The sequence below is a fragment of the Leptodactylus fuscus genome, chromosome 2 (genome assembly GCF_031893055.1).
Source record: "Leptodactylus fuscus isolate aLepFus1 chromosome 2, aLepFus1.hap2, whole genome shotgun sequence".
Classification (NCBI taxonomy): Eukaryota; Metazoa; Chordata; class Amphibia; order Anura; family Leptodactylidae; genus Leptodactylus; species Leptodactylus fuscus.
This window is the reverse complement of record NC_134266.1, coordinates 10759470-10777547: the sequence shown is the minus strand read 5'-3', so window position 1 is coordinate 10777547 and position 18078 is coordinate 10759470. Positions and strand designations below refer to the sequence as shown.

At 49.8% G+C, this 18078-nt stretch overlaps 1 protein-coding gene and 1 non-coding gene across 3 annotated transcripts; both read right to left on the bottom strand.

Moving 5' to 3' along the window:
* Positions 1-2712: 2712 nt before the first annotated feature.
* TRNAS-CGA (transfer RNA serine (anticodon CGA)) lies at positions 2713-2794 on the bottom strand. Its single transcript has one exon. It is a non-coding gene; the product is annotated as a tRNA-Ser (tRNA).
* A 2064-nt stretch (positions 2795-4858) lies between these two features.
* Positions 4859-17501, bottom strand: AGPAT3 (1-acylglycerol-3-phosphate O-acyltransferase 3). Of its 2 annotated transcripts, none has more exons than XM_075263403.1 (9): positions 17424-17501; positions 9469-9700; positions 9228-9397; positions 7561-7722; positions 7098-7251; positions 6671-6773; positions 6509-6584; positions 6197-6395; positions 4859-6101 (listed from the first exon to the last, which is right to left on the bottom strand). In XM_075263403.1, the coding sequence occupies exons 2-9, from the start codon at positions 9644-9646 to the stop codon at positions 6013-6015; spliced, it is 1131 nt and encodes a 376-aa protein (XP_075119504.1). In that variant the 5' UTR covers positions 9647-9700; positions 17424-17501; the 3' UTR covers positions 4859-6012. The 2 variants fall into 2 exon arrangements, with proteins under 2 accessions (XP_075119504.1, XP_075119503.1); XM_075263402.1 differs by lacking the exon at positions 17424-17501 and adding an exon at positions 11853-12395.
* Positions 17502-18078: the final 577 nt, after the last annotated feature.

Genomic DNA, 18078 nt, shown 5'->3' with positions numbered 1-18078 from the left:
TCTTGACAATGGGCTCCCCATCCCCACTGGGATGCATCTGTTGTCAACAGGGTCCACACTGTCGGGACCGTGGACCTTCCGTCTTTCAGGTGTATCCACCATCTGAGGGAAAGACGGGTAGCGGGAGAAAGGCAGATCTTCTTGTGCAATCCCCGTGGAGACCTGTTCCAGGTTCTCAACACTTCCATCTGCAGGGGACGCAAATGCCATAAAGTCCAAGGCACCGCCCTGGCCGAGGATGACATCAGGCCCAGGACTCTCATGGCGGTCCGGATGGTTACCTGCCGAGTGCGCAATAGGAATCGTGCACTGGCTTGGATTCTTTCCTTCCTTGGACTGGAGAGGAAGATCTGCATCGCTTCTGAATCCACTATAAATCCGAGGAATTTTCTTCAGGTGGATGGAACGATTTCGGACTTCTCCCAATTGATAATCCTAACTCCTGTAGGAAGTTGATGGCAAGGTTGAGCTGCTGGAGGAGGGCAGCAGGAGACTGAGCTTTCAGTAGCCAGTCGTCTAGATAAGGGACGATGAAAAGACCCTGAAGTCTGAGGGCCGCGGCGACCGGAGAAATCACCTTGGTGAATACCAGTGGGGCGGATGTGCCGAATGGCAGAGCTGTGAATTGATAGTGCTCCCTGTGGCCGGCCATAGCGACGGCAATCCTGAGGAACTTCCTGTGGAAATGAGCAATGGGGACATGTAGATAGGCGTCCTTCAAATCGAGGTTAACCATCACCTCTCCTGGCTGAAGAAACACAGCCACGGAATCCACGGTTTCCATTCGAAATGACCTCTTCCTGATAAACCGATTGAGGTACCTCAGATCTATTATCATCCTCCAGCCCCCGGTGAACTTGGGGACCAGAAAGACGGGGGAGTAGACTCCCAGACCGAGGTCTGAGGCTGGTACCTTCTCCAGGGCGCCCTTGGTAACATATTCGGCAACCAAGGCTTCTAGACTGGCCTGCTGAGAAGGTGGAAGAGTTTGGGTGGAAACGAACCGATCTGGAGGTGGAAGATGAAAGTCGATGTGATACCCGTGTTGTATGATCTTCAACACCCATGGGTCTTGGATATGGGTGAACCATGCTCTGGAAAAGGAGGAAAGACGTCCTCCCAGGAAGGGGGGCCACAGGGAGCTGCCCCACGTCAAAACTCAGGCTTCCTCTTGGTGTCCTCCTTGGAAGCGCCACGACCAGCTCCCCTAGGGCGATATCTAAAACGCCGTTGTTGGGAAGGGCGTCTATAATTAGAGGAAGAACCTCTGCCTCTAGAGGGAGCACGTCTGCCCCTGGATGCTTGAGGTAGGGACCTTCCCCTACCTTCAGCTAATCCCTCCATAATGGCATCTAAGCTTTGGCCAGACACCCTTCCCGGCTCAAAGGGGAGAGCACAGAGTGCTGCTTTAGACGCAAAATCTGCCCGCCAAGGCTTTAGCCAAAGGGGTCTACGGGCCGCAGTAGACAACGCCATAGATTTGGCGGAGATTTTTAATTGATGGCAGGAGGATTCCGCCAAATAATCTGCAGCCCTATGAACTCTTTTCATAGAGGCCAGAATCTCATCTCTGTCTACGCCCAAGTCTATATCCCGCTCCAAGGCGGCTAAGCGGTTGCGCAAAAAGTCACCAACCATAGAGGAGGCTATGGCCACAGAGGCTTGCGCGGAGGAAGCTGAGTAGACCTTCTTCAGAACGGAGTCCGCCCTACGATCCAGAGGGTCCTGAAGATTTGAACCATCTTCCAAGGGCACCAGGGTTCTGCGGGACAGCTTTGCTACGGCCAAATCCACCTTCGGGGGAGGCCCCCAGGAATCCCACTGGGTAGTGTTAATAGGAAACAAACTCTTGAAGATCCTGGAAAGCGAATGTCCTTTCTCTGGCTGTTTCCACTGCTGCGCCATAAGGTCGGTCAGCGTGGCGTCCGCATGGAAGGCAATATGTCCCCCAGAGGCAGACGTGGAGGCTTCCCCGTCAACATCTCGGCCCACTGTAGACCGGATGGACTTCAGCAGCCTGCCCGTTTGTTCATAATGGAACGCAGTTCTGCTGGAATAACTGAGTCGTCCTCGGAGGAATCATCCTCTGCCACCCGCAGGTGTTACAAGGGGGGGGGGGAGAGACGAGGAACGGAGCTCAGAGCATGGTCTCCTGGTGAGCTGAGACAAGGTGCAATGGATCCCTTTGAGGGAATCATCCTGCAAAACAAAAAGGAGAGTACAAGCAAGGGAAAAACTATTTACCCAAGCGATGCCCAACCTCACCATCTCCTTGACCCATGCCATCATATCTCTGGGAGAGGGCTCCACAGGTGGAGGACCTCTGCACCCGCGACAACGGGCCCACTCATAGCCTGAAAATAGGCAAGTTATAGGACCAGTAGTACCCCGCAGGGCACAACCTTTCAAGCCGCTACCTACCATCAGGGAGCGGTGTGTCGCAATCGAAGCAGGAAAGATGTTTCCTCTTGGAAGAGGTTTTCCTCCTACCATCCCCAGGAGGGGTAGTAGAGGATGACATATCCTACAGAGAGAGATAATAGACCATGCAACACTGTCACCATGACATCATACCAGCTTTTAAAAAAAGGGTAAATCTTACCAGGTCCTGTAGACCGGACAGAGAGGTGACTTGGCGCCCAACGTGCGACCCGAACCCACGACCTTGAGATTAAGAGTCTCATGCTCTACCGACTGAGCTAGCTGGGCTGGCGCTGTGAACAGGATCTGAACCTGTGCGGGGAGACCCCATTGGATTTCGAGTCCAAAACCTTAACCACTCGGCCATCACAGCCGGTTCCCAATAAAGTTTGCAAACTGGAAAAGAGTTCAAGATCAATGAACACCACAATCGCACGCCTTCAGCAGATACTGCAGGAAGGTCTCTGACACCAGGCCAGCCAGCCTCTTAATTCTGGCCGGCTGGAAGTGGGCGGAGCCACAATCAAAGCAGGTGAGGCAACCTGCCCAGACAACTAACCCTGTAATCAGGGGTCTGCAAAGATATACATTCCCCCCCACCAAGAGGCCCTTAACACGGGCACTTACCCCCACATCTCCCCGTCTTTTCCGGCCTTTAATAAGGCCTGAATCTTCCCTGAGTGAGCGGCCGCCAGCGCCAGGCCGTTGCCATGGCGCTATGATACTTCCGGCGAAACCGGAAATGCGCGCTTACAGCGGCCGGCGGGGAACAGGATACACAACAGTGTGGTTCCACCCGCCGGCAGTCCACGCGGCCACCAGAGGCGGCATGCGGAGTCCCCGGACTCTCACCAAAATGTCAGGTAAGTCACAAGGAGCAGGGGAAGCGGAGGAGAGGGGGGGCAGGGGGGATAGAGGGGGGTAGCCACACATGGCTAACAAGCACCTTCTCCCCGCAGGGCACAGAAGGTGACAAGAAGAAAACAACCGCTCAGGAGGTGAGTGATCCTGCTGAGCTTCTCAAAGAGGACACAAGTCCTCCCACCTGTCCTCTGTCCACACAGGACAGAAAAAAACACGCAGAGGGGAGGTTCTTGTGCCCTCTTATAGGGCCTGCCACGCATTTGATTGGCTAATTAAATATCCGCCTGTCCTACCAGCACACAGGGGCAGAAATACCCCACATTGTGCCGCTGTTGAGGACGACAGGGAACCATCTTTAAAGACCTGGATGTCAGGAAGGGGTTAAGTGTTATTTTACTCTATATTTTACCTCTCCTTTTATTACCTTCTTGGGATTTTTCACCATTCCAGTTTTTGTATGTTTTTTGATTTCATGTCCTGTGTTATACACCGTTATTACCTGCTATATACCGGAGTGACGTGCGCGTCATATGTGAAGTAGAATTATACACAGTCCAGTCATATTAATGTGACCAGCGCCTACTTTTGGCGTCAACATTAAATAGCCAATGGCAGAAGGCACGTGTCATCAGTCATCTGGGTGCACTCATCATTGCGGAAGGCACGATGGATCAACACAAGTATGCATCTATCCTTGCGGACCATGTTCACCCCTACATGTGAATTGTTTTTCCTCAGGATGATGGCATCTACCAGCAGGACAATGCCACGTGTCATAAAGCTCGCAGTGTACATGCGTGGTTGTAGGAGCACCAGGATGAGTTTACCGTACTCCCTTGGCCAGCCAATTCCCCGGACTTGAACCCAATTGAGAATCTGTGGGACCACCTCGATTGTTTGCGCCATGGATGCTCAACCACGTAACCTAGCGCAGCTGGCCACGGCACTGGAGTCGGCATGGCTCAGCATCCCAGTGATCATCACCACAACATCCCCTCTCTTCCTGCACGTCTCGCAGCGGTCCGCTCTGTCAAAGGTGTTATTCTGGATTTTGACAGGTGGTCACGTTAATGTGACTGCACTGTGTATATAATCTGTGCAATTAACTCCTGGGTCTCCTCAGGACTCTTGTTTAATAATATAGAGTCCCAATACCTCCCAACAAAAACCTCCACTTTTTATAATGAAATTATTTACATTTGTGACACGACACGCTCCTCCTCTTGGCTACAGAAGTGATTCCATTACAATTGCATTGATAGATTGTAAGATCGAGGGGTTGGATTTCCCACCATGTATCTCTTAATCGCACCAACCTTCTTGAAGCTTGACATCCCAGCAATTGCACTATCGCTTCCATACTGACTATCCATCAGGTCACACATTATATAAACATACACCACACGAGCTGCTGCGGGATTATGACTGGATATAGTCAGTATTTCCTGCACATGACACTGGGCCACCCATCGCCCACATTTAACTACAGGGCCCAACAGTCACCGCACACCCACTCACCCCACAGAACTGACAAACATCCCCAGCACATCCAGAAAGGATTCATGCCGAGAGATCAGCGCAGGTTTCATCTCTTTATTTACTCCTAGCTTTTTCTTTACAGGGAGGGAAGGGGCGATCAGACAGGCAGCAACATGGAAGCTTTACTACAGTGTTCACACGTATGACACACAGATGTTAAGTCTTCTGTGTGTGGACACTGAAGAGCAGGCAGCAGGCGCGTGGAGACGTACTACACCTCTCAGGTCACTGCTGTGTTCTCCGTGGACAGAAATTTACGCACACAGGATTAGCCCTACGATTAGTACCTCCTCCCTATGGGACGACGATACGTCTGACAAACTCATACAAGATATTATGTGAAGCTGCCTTTGTCTGGTCCGTTACATGCTACTGACATGTTAAGGTCTAAACCGCTAATCCCTGGTAGAGGCAGCCATGTGATATGACACGGGCCCCTCAAAGAACGTACTGAAATCTGGAAACATAATGCCCCCAGAAAAGAAGGAAGAGCAATGTAGTCAGGTGAGTGGGCTGGGGGGGGGGTGAGGTACACAGGATCCTCGTCTTCAGGACCATAACCTGAGTCCAATGAAAGTAATGGAGTGATGTGTGCAGGAACAGAACAATACATTCACAGTAGCTGCTGTGTACAGAGCCTGCAGAGCAATGTGTGGTGTAGGGATGTGCACACAGGCCCTGGAGCCGCTGCGCTCCATGAGAAGGAGCCAGGATGCGTATGGTGGGAGATAATGTCACACAAGACGCCTCACACTGGGGTCGGCTCAGTTTATCTTCAGTCCAGTGGCGAGGCATCAGTTTTTGCTGGGATTGTCGAGAGGTGAAGGTCAAAAAGCTCAAACTTCCTAGCGGGCAGCGAGAGGATATGGGCAGAGCGCGAAGAACAGCCAATAATACTATAGAGAATGGTCCCGAAGTAGAAGGTGGTGGAGAGAAGGAGCAAGAGAAGCATGGGGTGCGGGGCTGACGTAACGGGGACCCAGTGTGTTCAGAAGAGGGGAGCGGAGGGCAGAGCCACTGGTGTCACAGGGCAAGCAGTGCGCAGCTTTTCTTGCGCCTATGAAATGGCAGATTCCTACTGGCTCTTGGTGCCAGTCCCAAAAGGTAGGTCCTCCCCCTCAGTTCATGTTAGTACGAAATAGAAAGCAAGATAAAGTCCAGACTGCCTCCGAATCATGCCGCCTGCAGCTACTCTGTCTTCTTCACAGCACTGTTACCATAACTGGAGCCTCGCTCGATCTCCGTCACACCGATCAGGCGTCGTACAGCAAAGGAAGCTACGGCGAAAAAAAAAACACAAGAACAAGGTCAGGAGAAGAAGAGAAACCACTCAAGAGAAGGAACCAACCACGGAGAACTAGGACTACCGTACCTATCCACATGAAGCCCATGAACGACAGAATGAGCAAGGGAGAACCGCTGGCAAAAATGCCAATAGCAAATGAGATGAGCGGAGAGAGCAGAAGTGTGGCCCAGAACAGGAAGTTCAGCAGGGTCCATGGCCGACGGGAGGGGATGATCTGAGTACCAGGGAAGGTGCCCTCCTGGATGTACTGCTCCTGTAAAGCATCCTGAAAAACAAAACCTATAGGCATGAACACACCCCTAGGACATAACGCCTGCACCCACTCAATATTAAAGGACAAGTTGCATTGAATATTCCCCCTCCCCCTCAGTAGATTACCTTCTCCTGGTAGAGCTTGTGTAGCCAGGCTGCAGCCTCCCGCTCATCTACTGGGATCTCCTCCAAGGGAAAACGCCTGACAGGACAGAAGAGCAGAGACAATGATGAATGGGAGCGAAGGCGCCATCAGATAACAGCGGGAGGCGGCCCAGCTTCGCTCACCTCACACACATGTCCGCTTCATATTTCTTCCCATACAAAATCCCCAGTAAAGATGGATTCTTGTTTCCACGGAAATTCAGGGTCACATCATACACAGCAGTGACTACAGGGAGACATAAGAGGACACTTCCAGTTCCTAAAGAACATACTGGTATACATGTATCCATGTCCCCACCTGCAGCGTACGGTTTCTTATGGACTAATACCTACCAGCATTACAGACAGACATAGCTAAACATCTGCCAGGTCTGTATTAACCATAAATCAAGGAGATTAAGGATTGTGCACTGCATGGACCAGGGACCGTGAGGGACTGACCCCATCCATGGGGCAATATATACAGACATATAGGTCTATGTATCTGATGGCCTGAAGCTGTAGGATCACACTTATAGGATGACTACATGAAGTAGGAGGTGACAATCACCTGTCCCGCGGAGACATTGGACCGCGGTCGTAAAGCCTTTGGTGCGTGGAAGGAGATGATGTTTCAGCTGAGCCAGCCCCTTTTTATCGGCCACTTCCATGCTGATCTTATGCTTTGTTTCGGTGAATCTTGTCCCTTCACAGTACAGCAAGAACTAAGAGAGGGGGAGAAAAGAGAAGCTGTGAGGATGAGGAGAAAGGTCACATCATACGAACCGTCAGTGAGGAGGGAAGAGGCCAAGGTCCCCATAGATAACGTGAGACACGGCGCAATAACACACCGCTCCAGATAACCAGTCACTGCGTCGGACTTCAACCACAGAGAGAATGTCAGGTCAAAATCATAAAGGAAATGTCATCTAAAACCAGTGCAGTAAGCTCAAAGCAGAGAACTATGAGAGGCCTAAGACCCATGCCGTCACCGGTAGTAAGGACACCTCCATGGTACAGGGGCCTGTACTCACCCACATGTACTCCGGGTAGTCCCGCAAGTTCTGCAGGCCTTGGATGACAGTGTCCCGATCTTCTTCCCATTTGCGTTTACAGAAGACAATTTCCAGGAAGTACCACGTCCAGCCGATCAGCGGCACCATCAACAGCTCCTTCTTAGCGAGAACCTTTGAGCTCTTGTTGAGGTGAAGGAGAGAGTAAGAAGGAAAGACATGATAAGAGCAGAGAATGGAGACTTTTCAGACAACCTAAGCCAGTGATGGCGAACCTATGGCATGAGTGCCAGAGGTGGCACTAAGAGACCTCTCTGTGGGCACCGATTTGTGGAACAGATTATACTGTGTAGGGGCCACTGTGAAGCAGATTGTACTGTGTGGGGGCCACTAACGTGCAGATTGTACTGTGTGGGGGCCACTGTGAAGCAGATTGTACTGTGTGGGGGCCACTAAGGAGCAGATTGTACTGTGTGGGGGCCACTGTGAAGCAGATTGTACTGTGGGAGGCCACTATAGAGCAGATTATACTATGTGGAGGTCACTGTGAAGCAGATTGGACTGTGTGGGGGTCACTGTAGAGCAGATTATACTGTATGGGGGCTCTTCACTATTCATATCACACAGTATTTGTTCTATAGCAGATATGTGATATTAGTACAGCTCATAATAACACTGCACGGTCACGATAAAACAGATCTGTGCGATGTAAATAGTGCACATTAATTGTTCAAAATGATAACAAAAGCAGCACAAAGTTGTTTATATAATTGAAAGTTTGGTAAAAAAAAACAAACAAAAAAAAAACATTAACACAACCGTATTTTATGAGTCCGTAATTGTGCATACGCAAAGCATTAAAGGGGCTCTATCAGCAAAATCATGCTGATAGAGCCCCACATATGCGTGCATAGCCTTTAAAAAGGCTATTCAGGCACCGTAAATGTTATATTAAACTACCCCCCCGTTTTAAAATAATAACTTAACAAAGAATGTTCTCTACTTACAGATCGTGCACGCTGGGCGGGCATTCAGGGTGCGCCGTCTTCTTCCCCGCCTCTTCTTCCTCTGACGTCTTCGGGTCCCGTCCTCCTCCGGCGCTTGCTCGCGGACACTGATAAAAAAAAAATACTTTTTTTTTTTTTTTTTTAAGCAGTGTCCGCGAGCAAGCGCCGGAGGAGGACGGGACCCGAAGACATCGGAGGAAGAAGAGGCGGGGAAGAAGAAGACGGCGCACCCTGAATGCCCGCCCAGGGTGCACGTTCCGTAAGTAGAGAACATTCTTTTTTAAGTTATTATTTTAAAACGGGGGGGGGGGGGGTAGTTTAATTTAACTTTTACAGTGCCTGAATAGCCTTTTTAAAGGCTATGCACGCATATGTGGGGCTCTATCAGCATGATTTTGCTGATAGAGCCCCTTTAAGGTTAAATTGCCGTGTGGGCACTTTGTGATAAATTAGTGAGTTTTGGTTTGCAGTTTTGGCACTCGGTCTTCAAAAGGATCACCATCACTGCCCTATGCCATAAAGCGAAATTTGCTGAAATTGTGATACAGAGAAAAAACAAACAAAAAAAACACCTGCATGGCGCGACATTGTACAGCTTAGGCCGAGCTACAATTGCGCTGCCTTGTGTAATGAGCCATGGATCACAATGAGATCGGAAAGTCGTATCGTCACTGTACTTACTCCTAAGACTCCGAAACGTTCACACATGGTCCAACCACACAGGAAGTCAATCTCAAAGTTGTGGTTAAGGATGATGATGACGTGCTCCTTCCCAAAGTGCGACACAGTTTCATGGTCACTGTAAAGGGTGCATTGTGTGCCAGACCACCACTCTAGAAGCATCACCAGCTCTGGAAGAAGAAGCGTGTCAAAGCGACCAGAAAAGACATAGAAGGACCCCGCACAAGTAAAGGCTACTTACGGCTCCACAGTGAGTAGGACATGCGGCAGTTGATCCTGCGGTACAGCTGCTTGTTGTAACCCCATAGGGGGAGAGTACATAGCTGCAGGAAATTGATGATGAGGCCGCTGACCACAAAGACAAAGCCAATCAACAGGTGAACCACAAACTGAGTCTTAAGGAACCCCCAAATCCCCATTCTGGAGCCAGCATTCAGTGCCGCTTACACGGACCCTCACTCAAAGCCACCGTCCTGCCAAAAAACAAAAACGAGAGGAAAAGGGAGTGTGAATGCAACCCACTATGACCGGGGCTCTTAAAGGGATTTTATCGTTGGGAAAACTCATTTGTAAGTAAGCATATATATTTGCATAGCCTTTAGAAAGGCTATTCCAGACATACCTTTAAAGGGGTTGTCCCATCTCAAGGATCCTATCTTTACTGCTAGTTTATGTGGATTCAAGACTTTTCTTAAATACATTGCTTTATCAAAACTGCTTTGTTTGGCCGCAATCTTAATTTATTCACTTCATTGTTTACACTGCGTTTCCATAACCAAAGACCTGGGGATGATCTGATCTCTCCACCCGGGAAAAGCGACTCCCTGCTCTCAGGAGGGGAGGGGGAGCTGAGTGCTCGGAGCAGCTTGTATTTCTGAACTGTTTATCTCCCTGCTCTTTCAGTTATGAGTCTGCTAATTGAATTTCGGTGAAAAGGGAGCACGCAGGTATGCACGGCCAGAGGCATAGAAGCGACTCACTGCTGGCTTTACATGCGAGACAGCAAGTGAAACCCCGCCTACCAATTTACGGAGCAAACCAGAAAGAGAACACAGTTTACAGCCTGCTAGTTGGTGACTGGGAGACTTGGGAATACCCCTTTAATTTGTTAATCCTTTCATCCGTTTGTGAATTAGCCGCTTTTATTGATATGCTAATTAGCCACCTTGGCACACCGGAAGTTCACTGAGCACTGTGTGATGTGTGTGCACAGGGGGAGGTGAGAGCAGGGAGGCTGATGAGTCGTCATCAGCAACAGCCGCAACCTCCCTGCTATCGCCTGCCCCTGTGTACACACATCACACAGTGCTCACTGAACTTCCGGTGTGATGAGGTGGCTAATTAGCATATCAATAAAAGCAGGCTAATACAAAAATGGATGAGAGGATTACCAAATTAAAGGTATGTGTGGAATAACCTTTCTAAAGGCTATGCAAATATATGCTTAGTTAAAAATGAGTTTTCCCGATGATGGAATCCCTTTAAATCCTCAAACCCATCCTCCCAGATATCCATCTTATTCCTAAAAACAGTCCACAATGAGGTGGAAACAGACATGCGTAATCAATTAAGAGAATAGCCCCCAATTACTGGCCGTCATATACCTAAAATTTATTTCTCCCTCATCTGCATGTACTGTGTATTTCTCCTGCAGAATGCTGAAGTCAGCTCTGAGATCTCCATTAGCATTGTCTGGGGATACCTACAACGTGAGCACAGAATCAGTCACAACGGCTCTGCCTGACACATCGGGGATGGAGAAGACTATCCTCTCATATACTCCTCTACGACAATGGCCCTGCCTGACACACCAGGGATGGAGAAGACTATCCTCTCATATACCCCTCTATGACAATGGTCCTGCCTAACACACCGGGGATGGAGAAGACTATCCTCTCCTATACTCCTCTATGACAATGGCCCTGCCTGACACATCGGGGATGGAGAAGACTATCCTCTCATATACTCCTCTACGACAATGGCCCTGCCTGACACACCAGGGATGGAGAAGACTATCCTCTCATATACTCCTCTACGACAATGGCCCTGCCTGACACACCAGGGATGGAGAAGACTATCCTCTCATATACTCCTCTACGACAGTGGCCCTGCCTGACACACCAGGGGTGGAGAAGACTATCCTCTCATATACTCCTCTACGACAGTGGCCCTGCCTGACACACCAGGGGTGGAGAAGACTATCCTCTCATATACTCCTCTACGACAATGGCCCTGCCTGACACACCAGGGATGGAGAAGACTATCCTCTCATATACTCCTCTACGACAGTGGCCCTGCCTGACACACCAGGGGTGTAGTAGACTATCCTCTCATATAACCCTCTAACAATATCCATCCTGGACCATATAGATCCAATAGGAACAACTGAGGATCTTCCGGTATTGACCACTGAATAATCCACCAAAGCCGCGGATCATACAGCGTGAGTCACTTGTCACAGCGAGTGCCTTCAAGGGACAACAAGATGGGGCAGAGCACTGACTGCTGAGGACAGGGTGTGGACCCTTCCCAAGTAGGACAACGGAGGTTACTGAGGACAGGCTGAGGGTGACGAGGACTAAGATGTTGCTGCCGATCACTACACACACAGGCGACGTCACTCACCAGTACAGATAGTACACCAAGGCCAGCGCAAACAAGGTAGCGCACACCCCAGAGAACAAGCAGACGGCTGACTGATTTGCCAACATTCTGGTCACAGATCAATATCTTGTTGAGAAAAAGTCCAGTGCTGCCCCCTAGAGTGCCAGTGAAACCAGTCGGGGTATTTCAGACAGGCTGCTCGCTATGAACCCCAAGACCGCAGCAGTGACGCTCCATTCAAATGACGTCTGTAATCCTCATAGGCTTGGGGTCAAATCAGGTCTCCAGTCTCTACAATCCTTCAGTCCACTGCAGGGTGACAGACACCAATAACAGGTCCTTTAGACCCCACAGAGGGGTCTTCCTCGCTCCTCTTATGGGGTTATGGGGAGTCTTTTGGGGGAAATCTCCTGATGATTCTTCTTCTCCCGGCTCCAGCACAGACGTGACAGGTGAGAGAGACTTACTAAAGCCTGACAATCCCTAAGGATTAAGTCTGTGAGGGACAGATCTGCAGGGTCAGCAGAAGCCTCAGCCGGGCAGGGCACCCCCCATCCTCTAACCCCCACAACACCAAACAACCACCTGAGTGATAGAAAGACGTGAAACTCGGGAAAATCACCACCAGCACCGGAAACAAGAGCAGAAACAAAGCGGCGATAGACGGAGGAACGCAAATCTGATAATCTGATTAATGAGAACACTGGACAAGGCCGAGAGGGGAGTCAACACAGACACGTCACTCAACACATCGCACGTCACCTGACACACATCACCCGAAACACACATTACACCGCACACGTCACCCGACACATCGTATGTTACACCGCACAACATACGACACTCTGCATACGACCCACAGAGCACTGCATATAACAAGTCACCACAACATACAATAATATACTCCAGAGCTGCGCTCACTATTCTGCTGGTACAGTCACTGTGTACATACATTACTTATCCTGTATTATACTCCAGAGCTGCGCTCACTATTCTGCTGGTGCAGTCACTGTGTACATACATTACATATCCTGTATTATACTCCAGAGCTGCGCTCACTATTCTGCTGGTGCAGTCACTGTGTACACACATTACATTACTTATCCTGTATTATACTCCAGAGCTGCGCTCACTATTCTGCTGGTGCAGTCACTGTGTACACACATTACATTACTTATCCTGTATTATACTCCAGAGCTGCGCTCACTATTCTGCTGGTGCAGTCACTGTGTACATACATTACTTATCCTGTATTATACTCCAGAGCTGCGCTCACTATTCTGCTGGTGCAGTCACTGTGTACATACATTACTTATCCTGTATTATACTCCAGAGCTGCGCTCACTATTCTGCTGGTGCAGTCACTGTGTACATACATTACATTACTTATCCTGTATTATACTCCAGAGCTGCACTCACTATTCTGCTGGTGCAGTCACTGTGTACATACATTACATTACTTATCCTGTATTATACTCCAGAGCTGCGCTCACTATTCTGCTGGTGCAGTCACTGTGTACATACATTACTTATCCTGTATTATACTCCAGAGCTGCGCTCACTATTCTGCTGGTGCAGTCACTGTGTACATACATTACATTACTTATCATGTATTATACTCCAGAGCTGCACTCACTATTCTGCCGGTACAGTCACTGTGTACATACGTTACATTACTTATCCTGTATTATACTCCAGAGCTGCGCTCACTATTCTGCTGGTGCAGTCACTGTGTACATACATTACATTACTTATCCTGTATTATACTCCAGAGCTGCGCTCACTATTCTACTGGTACAGTCACTGTGTACATACATTACATTACTTATCCTGTATTATACTCCAGAGCTGCGCTCACTATTCTGCTGGTGCAGTCACTGTGTACATACATTACATTACTTATCCTGTATTATACTCCAGAGCTGCGCTCACTATTCTGCTGGTGCAGTCACTGTGTACATACATTACATTACTTATCCTGTATTATACTCCAGAGCTGCGCTCACTATTCTACTGGTACAGTCACTGTGTACATACATTACATTACTTATCCTGTATTATACTCCAGAGCTGCGCTCACTATTCTGCTGGTGCAGTCACTGTGTACATACATTACATTACTTATCCTGTATTATACTCCAGAGCTGCGCTCACTATTCTGCTGGTGCAGTCACTGTGTACATACATTACATTATTTATCCTGTATTATACTCCAGAGCTGCGCTCACTATTCTGCTGGTGCAGTCACTGTGTACATACATTACATTACTTATCCTGTATTATACTCCAGAGCTGCGCTCACTATTCTGCTGGTGCAGTCACTGTGTACATACATTACATTACTTATCCTGTATTATACTCCAGAGCTGCGCTCACTATTCTGCTGGTGCAGTCACTGTGTACATACATTACATTACTTATCCTGTATTATACTCCAGAGCTGCGCTCACTATTCTGCTGGTGCAGTCACTGTGTACATACATTACATTACTTATCCTGTATTATACTCCAGAGCTGCGCTCACTATTCTGCTGGTGCAGTCACTGTGTACATACATTACATTACTTATCCTGTATTATACTCCAGAGCTGCGCTCACTATTCTGCTGGTGCAGTCACTGTGTACATACATTACTTATCCTGTACTAGGGCCACCTTCTGCCTCAAACACAGGGTACAAGGCTTGTTATTTTCAGCCCCCCTAAGTGCTTACACCACAGTAGAACATCCCTTTAACCAAGGCTTAAAAGCTAAACCCAGTAAGTGCTAAGTGAAGCTTGACAATGTTAGGTAAGGGTTAAGGTGGACTACTAGACACCGCCATCCTCTGCGTTCTCCTCTTCAACTTCTATAACTGAGGAACTTGCTTGGTCAGAGTTCACACAGACATCAGGTGTTGTTGCAGTATCAGGAGACACTCAGAAGTGCGACAATCTGGACGGGGCTCATTCATCTAGTGATCTAGAAAGACCGGCCCACCCTGATGTACAACTCTGTCCTAAAGGGGCAATGACGCCAGAAGTGCTCCATGCTTTCCAGCACGTTGCGAAACTCCACATAGGGACAAGCCCTTCCCTCAGAGCTCCTGCACTTCTGGCTGCTCCTCACAGTTACCCATGGAATCCAAAAAGTACAAGAGGATCCTGATGGAATTCTAAGTCTGAAATCGGCACCAAGATCCCAGTATGGCCAATTCTGGGGCCTGAGGACATGAAGACACAGGTTCCCACCCCGATACTGCCCAGTCCATCCCAGGCCACGCTCAGCCATTGTAAAGAATATTGTCAACAAGTATTACAGTGGATGCAGAGCACAAGCCTGGAGAATAGCGGGCCCGACCTGAGCGGCCCCTCCAACTGCACACATGGGGGAACCTCTCTGCCCCTGCGGACAGGCTGCAGCTCAGTAGGACAGACCAGGGGTATTCATGGCTAACCCCTTCCATTGACCGCCCTACTCTGCTCCACGGCCCCTGGACACCGAGCACAGCGCTAATAGTACTGCAATGCAGAGCCACCAAAACGAGCTGAGAGTGCAAACGGTCCTCACTGACTAGTGCCATGGGGCCCAATTCTAGGTTGGAGGGGCAGACCTTGGCTCAGGACCAGGAACTTCTCGCCCATTGTTTTCATTTAGACGGACCAGCCAAAATGGAACTGCTCTTATACTGTGGGGTCTCCTCAGACGCCCCGGGGAAGATCAAACACAAAATCCAGGGTCACTCACCTCTCCTGGGCTCCCTGCGGCTCTTCAGACTGATAAGGCCTGTGATTAGGCCTTGGTTAATCACATGCTGCATAACCCATGTGACCGCTGAGGCCCAATCACAGGCTTCATTGCTCCCTGGCGTCTGTTTGAAGAGCCAAAGAACAGGGAGTTGCACCGGAGCCCAGGATCGGTCAGTGACAGGTGGGAGGTGTCTTCTGGTCACCGCCCCGCGGCCTCCGTTATAACAATTTCACTGCGGCCAATTTCGGTCTGAACAAAACCGCTGGATGAACCTCGTGAGACATCTAATAAGAAGGTCCGCCCAACACATACTCATACTGTAGAGGGGGTGTGGCCATTATCAAAGGGGAGTGGCCTAAATATTCACCATAATTATCCAGGTATAATGCCTGATTAATAACAAATTTAAATTAGGAGTCAGCCTCCTTCTTCAGGTGTAGCCTCCCCTACAGTCAGCCTCCTTCTTCAGGTGTAGCCTCCCCTACAGTCAGCCTCCTTCTTCAGGTGTAGCCTCCCCTACTGTCAGCCTCCTTCTTCAGGTGTAGCCTCCCCTACTGTCAGCCTCCTTCTTCAGGTGTAGCCTCCCCTACTGTCAGCCTCCTTCTTCAGGTGTAGCCTCCCCTACAGTCAGCCTCCTTCTTCAGATGAAGCCCCCTCTACAGTCAGCCTCCTTCTTCAGGTGTAGCCTCCCCTACTGTCAGCCTCCTTCTTCAGGTGTAGCCTCCCCTACAGTCAGCCTCCTTCTTCAGGTGTAGCCTCCCCTACAGTCAGCCTCCTTCTTCAGGTGTAGCCTCCCCTACAGTCAGCCTCCTTCTTCAGGTGTAGCCTCCCCTACAGTCAGCCTCCTTCTTCAGATGAAGCCCCCTCTACAGTCAGCCTCCTTCTTCAGGTGTAGCCTCCCCTACTGTCAGCCTCCTTCTTCAGGTGTAGCCTCCCCTACAGTCAGCCTCCTTCTTCAGGTGTAGCCTCCCCTACTGTCAGCCTCCTTCTTCAGGTGTAGCCTCCCCTACTGTCAGCCTCCTTCTTCAGGTGTAGCCTCCCCTACTGTCAGCCTCCTTCTTCAGGTGTAGCCTCCCCTACAGTCAGCCTCCTTCTTCAGGTGTAGCCTCCTTCTTCAGGTATAGCCTCCCCTACAGTCAGCCTCCTTCTTCAGATGAAGCCCCCTCTACTGTCAGCCTCCTTCTTCAGGTGTAGCCTCCCCTACTGTCAGCCTCCTTCTTCAGGTGTAGCCTCCCCTACTGTCAGCCTCCTTCTTCAGGTGTAGCCCCCTCTACAGTCAGCCTCCTTCTTCAGGTGCAGCCTCCCCTACTGTCAGCCTCCTTCTTCAGGTGTAGCCCCCTCTACAGTCAGCCTCCTTCTTCAGGTGCAGCCTCCCCTACTGTCAGCCTCCTTCTTCAGGTGTAGCCCCCTCTACAGTCAGCCTCCTTCTTCAGGTGCAGCCTCCCCTACTGTCAGCCTCCTTCTTCAGGTGCAGCCTCCCCTACTGTCAGCCTCCTTCTTCAGGTGTAGCCTCCCCTACTGTCAGCCTCCTTCTTCAGGTGTAGCCCCCTCTACTGTCAGCCTCCTTCTTCAGGTGTAGCCTCCCCTACTGTCAGCCTCCTTCTTCAGGTATAGCCTCCCCTACTGTCAGCCTCCTTCAGGTGTAGCCCCCTCTACTGTCAGCCTCCTTCTTCAGGTGTAGCCTCCCCTACTGTCAGCCTCCTTCTGTAGGTATAGCCTCCCCTACAGTCAGCCTCATTCTTCAGGCTAAACCTCCCCTACTGTCAGCCTCCTTCCTCGGGTGTAGCCGGCCTTCTCCAGTCACGGTCAGGCCGTAGTACCCGGTATCACTGCCAGTTCTCCTTAGCCTTCCTCCGGCTCTCACCTCCCCGTCCCGGATCCGAATGTTACACCTGACCACCGGAAGACCCGCCCACAGATGCCGGCCTGAACCGGAAGTTCACGTCCATATCTACAACTGTCCAATCAGCAATGAACTGCAAGCTCCGCCCAACCAACCACCACACCGATTGGAGGATTATCTGTCAAAGACCACGCCCAGTCACCTGCCTGCGGTTCTGTTTTAACCACGCCTACTCGATAATACGATATGAGGGCGGGACTTCCGGCTGTCAGGAGAGTGCGGCGCGTATTGGCTGTGAGCGCTGAGCATGCCGGGGCTGACAGGAGAAGAGATAGAGGTCAGAGTGACCGAGGATACAGCCTGTCATGCCGTGTATACAGCTCGTATACCCGGCTATACCGTGTACAGCACCCCATATATATATATACACCTCATATATCCCTATATACCGTGTACAGCACCCCATATATATACACCTATTATGTCCCTATATATATACACCTCATATGTCCCTATATACAGTGTATAACACCTCATATCCCTATATACAATGTATAGCACCTCATATATCCCTATATACAGTGTATAGCACCTCATATATCCCTATATACAGTGTATAGCACCTCATATATCCCTATATACAGTGTATAACACCTCATACATCCCTATATACAGT